Here is a 4844-nt window from a genome sequence, read left to right on the forward strand (position 1 = left end):
GCTTTTCTTGACATGTTCAGGTGACCCCTGTCAATAACTGCAAGGTCATGGCATTTTTATCATGCTCTGCAGCTGTACAGGAAGAGCTGTGCACATCAATAATATTTATATTTGATTTTTGAATGTTGTTTTTAATTATCCTTACAGCAAGCTACCTCTGTATGGCAGTTATAGAGCTCTAGACAAACCGAAACATTTAACTGGATTTACTTACAGCAGAAGGTTGTATTTTATCCTTTTGATCAAACCATTCAGTTCTACAGCTTGCAGCAGAATATAAAAATTGTTATTAAGCTTCTATTAAGAAAAAAACCCTGGTAGATCTCTATGAAAGACTTCCAATAATAAACAAAGTATTCTTGTATTACATCAAAACATATCCTAAGACAAAAGTGTTTTTTCTTTTAGCGTAGGTTCTTTTTGAAAGGATTTATTAAAAATATCCACCAGTGCATCTGCTGCCCTCAAAACTAGAAGGCAATATTTCACAAAACAAGTCCATACAATTATTTACATTTGTTCACATCTCACATCGTTCCATTTCCAATGCTGGATCCGTTAACTGGAGGCTCAACAATCAGCCTTGGCTCTATCAGTGCATCCCAACTTTCCGTTATCTGAAAACAAAATACAGACAATACTTAGCAGGTACAAGCTACACAGGCAGATGCAATTTCTCCTACACTATGCTTCGTCTAGACTTGAACAGCAGCACTACTGAACAAAGATCACAGATCCCTCCTGTGATTCATCGATCTTCCTGATGACCCTCAACCTGCCTGACCTTCTGCGGAAGGAAAGATGCAGGTAAGAAAAATGGTGCGTGGAATGAGTAACCTTGCGAGAACGTGACATTGTTTATTTTATTAGAACAAGAAGTTACACAGTTTGATGACTGGTTTTGAATCTAGTTAATTGAATAACATGCAAGAAGTGATTCTTATCTTGTAATCGTGCACATTCTTGCTAGAAAGGAACAATTATTTCTGCTTTCATTTATTTTAATCAGATGCGTTCTTAGAAAGGGAATCTCACTGAGATCAATGGGGTTGTAAAGCAGGGCACGTATCAGCTATGCAAAGCTTGTAACAGGCTTCAAAACAGGACACCCACATACCTTTGTATCCTGAGGAACAGCGTACTCTATCAGTTCTGCTCCATCTGCAGACTGGTAAACCAGGTCAAATTTTCCTGGCTCTTTAGCAACTTAAAAACAAACAAAAAAACCAACTATAAGCAGAAAGGTTTAAATGTTTACTGTATTTAGAAAGCTAGTCAAAACCAGGAGTTTTTTGAGTTAGGTGCTTGGGTTCATCATTGTAACAAAAAATTCTGAGGTAGAACTGAACACTACACACCAAAATTAAGGTAATTAACGTTAACTATATGCATGCAAAAGTTAATCAACATGCTGCCTAAATTCAAGAAAAATGCTCATAGGATGGCAATTCATTAATTCTGGCTTAAATGGCAACTGCAGCATACACATCCAGTGTCAGAGACATTCATAATGTCAGGTGCTTGAAGCACACTTTGTCATTGCAGGGACTCAGTTCCACACCCACTGAAGCCAGCAGTCTCACTGGTGTCATGAAGAATGGCATTAGGAACCAAATTTTTCTCTGTAATTCCATATAATAATTTTAATTTTTTTCAGGAGATGAAACCACAGTAGAGATGAGTTACTGACTGCTCATGCTGATGGGACAAATTTCATTTTGTGAATATCTATGAGCATCTTCAATACAACAAGCGTTAGAACTTCTCCATTTAAATAGACTTTTTGGGGAGGGAGTGAGGAGGGCGGGGTGTGTTGAAGAGGAACCTGAGGAAATAAGAAATACTCCTGAAACATGAAGCATGCCTCAGACTAGCTGTTTTCCAGACGATGCACGTGACAACAAGAATTTAGTGTCCCAGGGTACGTACTTTGTCCTGCTGATGATGAAAGGATCTCAAGCTCAATCTGTTTGTTATCAGCATTCCAACTGATTATTTTTCCCTCCTTCATAAAGCAACAAGAAAAGAATCAGGTAAGGTTTATTTCAGCACTGAATAACTATTCCATATTTACAACCACTGTGGGACTTCATCACAGTTAGAGGATGTGTATCTGTCTGACAAATGTTTCTATCTCTATGTATAAAATCTGCAAAGTATTAAAGCTCAGCAATCTGCAGTTACTGGCATCAATAAACCAAAGTTAATCATTGTCACCATCCTTGTAGTTTAAGTCTGTACTTATCCAGAAACCAAGTTATCTGAAGTAGCTACAAAATTTTACTTGCACCAGTTTCAAGAATTTGCCTTCACTTCAAACAGCAGTAGACACAAATAGAGGTATAGTTTTCTACTTGAAGGTCTGCATTTTTGTCATCTCTAAAATATTAATATAATTAATAATGTTTTGGGTTTTTTTAAGAACTGCTACACCTTTCCTATTTTCAATTAGTTTTGGGTTCTAGGGTTTTCATTTTCACTGATGCACCAGGAATAGCCTGCGGAGTGTCAACTGGATGAGAAGAAAAACACTGCACAACCTCAAAATATTTAAACCTTGCCTTACCTATAGTAGTGTTGTGTTGAATTAAGGGAGAAAAAATAAATAGTACCTTATAGTCTGAAACTTCAGGACTGTAATTTTCAGTTAGTTCCAAGCGCTGTTGAAAGAAATACAAATAACAAATTACAACTTTTCTGAATAAGCAGGATGAAGACTACCTCCCAACTCCTGTACTTCTAGGGTAGTGGTCCCACAACAATGTAAGATGAAGTTCTTCAGTGCAAGTGTTTCGTTGTCAGGACTATGCTATCTGCAGCATGTCCGGCAAAACTTACAGTAGCCCAAAGAAACAATTTTAGCCCACTAACATTCAGTATTTCACAAGTTCTTTACCTTAAAGGCAATTCTTTCTCCCACTTGTGGTGGAGCAGCTAGAAGAGGTAACACACTATAGTCTCTCTTAGGGACCTCCACAGGATTCTGCGAAACACAACAGTAAACCCATTGATTTAATTACTGTATTAATAAAAAGATAAGACAATGTTTGTGCTGTATGGATCGTTAAAAAGTTCTGAGAAGAGTGAGGTACATATCCAAGTGCTTTGTTTTGAGATGTATCATAAAATCACTTAAATAGTTTCATAAACACTTCCTCAGGCTGCAGATACTGTAAATATCAGATTTACCAAGTTAAGATCAACCTTCATCCTACTAATCTAGTTCTGCTTTTACTAATTACTCTCATATGTTTTTTCTATAGTTAAAATGGCAAGAGAACGGTGACCTATGAGTGCATTAAGTCACTCACCTGGACAAGAACAGAAGCGTTTGTTGCAGCTTCATTTAACTGCCTCTGTTTCTGGCCTTCACTGCTGTAGTTGTAGAAGAAGCCAGGGCTTCCTCCTCTCCCACGGCCTTGGCCCCTCATCATCCCACGAAACCCATGGCCCCTAGATCCTCTCCAGAAGTTATCCTCTCCTGTTCCACGCCCCCTTCCACGACCTGAGGTGGCAAGTGGTCCTTGGATACTGTTTGGCAACTGTTTAGTACAGTTTCTTACTACGGAATTACTCAGTCCAGCATTTGCTGCAGGTTTTTTAATAACAAGTGTTTCTGAATCTGAACTATCAGACTCTGAAGAGGAGGTCTGTGCTTTGGTAGCCTTGGTGGTACTGGTTTTTACAGCTGCCGCATTGTTAGGTGTTGACTTTTCCTTTGCAGTACTGTCTTGTGCTGTTGCCACTTCCTCATCCTCTGTACTCGAGTCAGAATCTGAACTAGAGGACTGGGATTTTTTAGCATTTCTACTAATTGCAGTCTTAGTGGAATTTTCAGCATTAGACTTCAAAGTCACTTTATGAGAAACAACAGTTTTCACATCAGAATTCGCAGCAGTTTGGCATTTGTCTTTGGAAAGCGTTGCCATTACAGGTTTACGGGAAGATTTATTTTGCTTTACATTTAATTTACTGCTGTCACTGTCAGACGATGTGCTGGAGGAATCTGAAGATCCCACAATTTTTTTTCTGGACTGTGTTGTGATTTTTTTGGTGTTATTTTTACCAGAATTTAGAGAAGAGCTCTTATTTGCCTGTTCTAAAGCCATGTTTGCTGCAGCAGCCTTTGTCAGCTTTCCAGCCTTCTTTTTTGTTGCCAACTGTTTCTCCCTCTCTGTTTTTTTAAGCTTTTTAGATTGTTCAGGAGAGCTCTCTTCCTTACCTTCTGTGAGTCTATTTCTTTCACTAACTTCTTCCTTTCTTTTTCTTTTCTTGTATGCTTTTTGAGAGTCCCAAATATCTACAGAGGCCTCTTCCCTGCAAGAGGAATACTCAGGATTATGTTCATTCTTTTTCTTTTCCTTTTTACGCCTGTCTTCTTCATTTCTAGAGAATTCTTCCTCTTCCTGCTTTTGTCTGCGCCTTTTTTTGTCTTCTTTGGATATATAAGAGAAGCCATGATCTAGATCTTCATAATCATCTGCAACTACCTCTTCCAATTTTACTCTGTCAAAAAAAAAAAAATATCAAACAAAAGCCACTGTTCAGCAGAATTTACATCTTTTTCCTACATGTTAGCAGCTCAAGAAAGCTTGTTTTTTGGGAGTGGGGATGCTCCACCTGTGAAGGGGGCAGTCCCCAGAGCAGGGGTGACACCCCAACCCACAGCCCGAGCCCCCCCAGGGCACAGGTGCCGCAGGGGCTCTATAAAAGGCCCGCTCAGGGATGGGGCAGCACCAGGGGATGGAGGCAGCGCTCCCCTCCCACCCTTGAGGAGACTCGCAACCCCTCGGCTCTCTCCAGCCCCTTTCGGCCATCCCGGGGCTCCTCAGGCCCCGCAGGGT

At 39.7% G+C, this 4844-nt stretch overlaps 1 protein-coding gene across 1 annotated transcript; it reads right to left on the bottom strand.

The window, feature by feature from the left end:
- Positions 1-402: 402 nt before the first annotated feature.
- Positions 403-4317, bottom strand: COIL (coilin; the record flags this gene model as incomplete). Its single annotated transcript, XM_010074758.1, has 6 exons — positions 403-617; positions 1118-1206; positions 1930-2005; positions 2613-2660; positions 2897-2983; positions 3312-4317. Coding segments are annotated over 6 exons (1396 nt in total), but the record flags the coding sequence as incomplete, so codon positions are not given.
- Positions 4318-4844: the final 527 nt, after the last annotated feature.

This window comes from Pterocles gutturalis, unplaced genomic scaffold (genome assembly GCF_000699245.1).
Source record: "Pterocles gutturalis isolate BGI_N339 unplaced genomic scaffold, ASM69924v1 Scaffold40012, whole genome shotgun sequence".
Taxonomy (NCBI): domain Eukaryota; kingdom Metazoa; phylum Chordata; class Aves; order Pterocliformes; family Pteroclidae; genus Pterocles; species Pterocles gutturalis.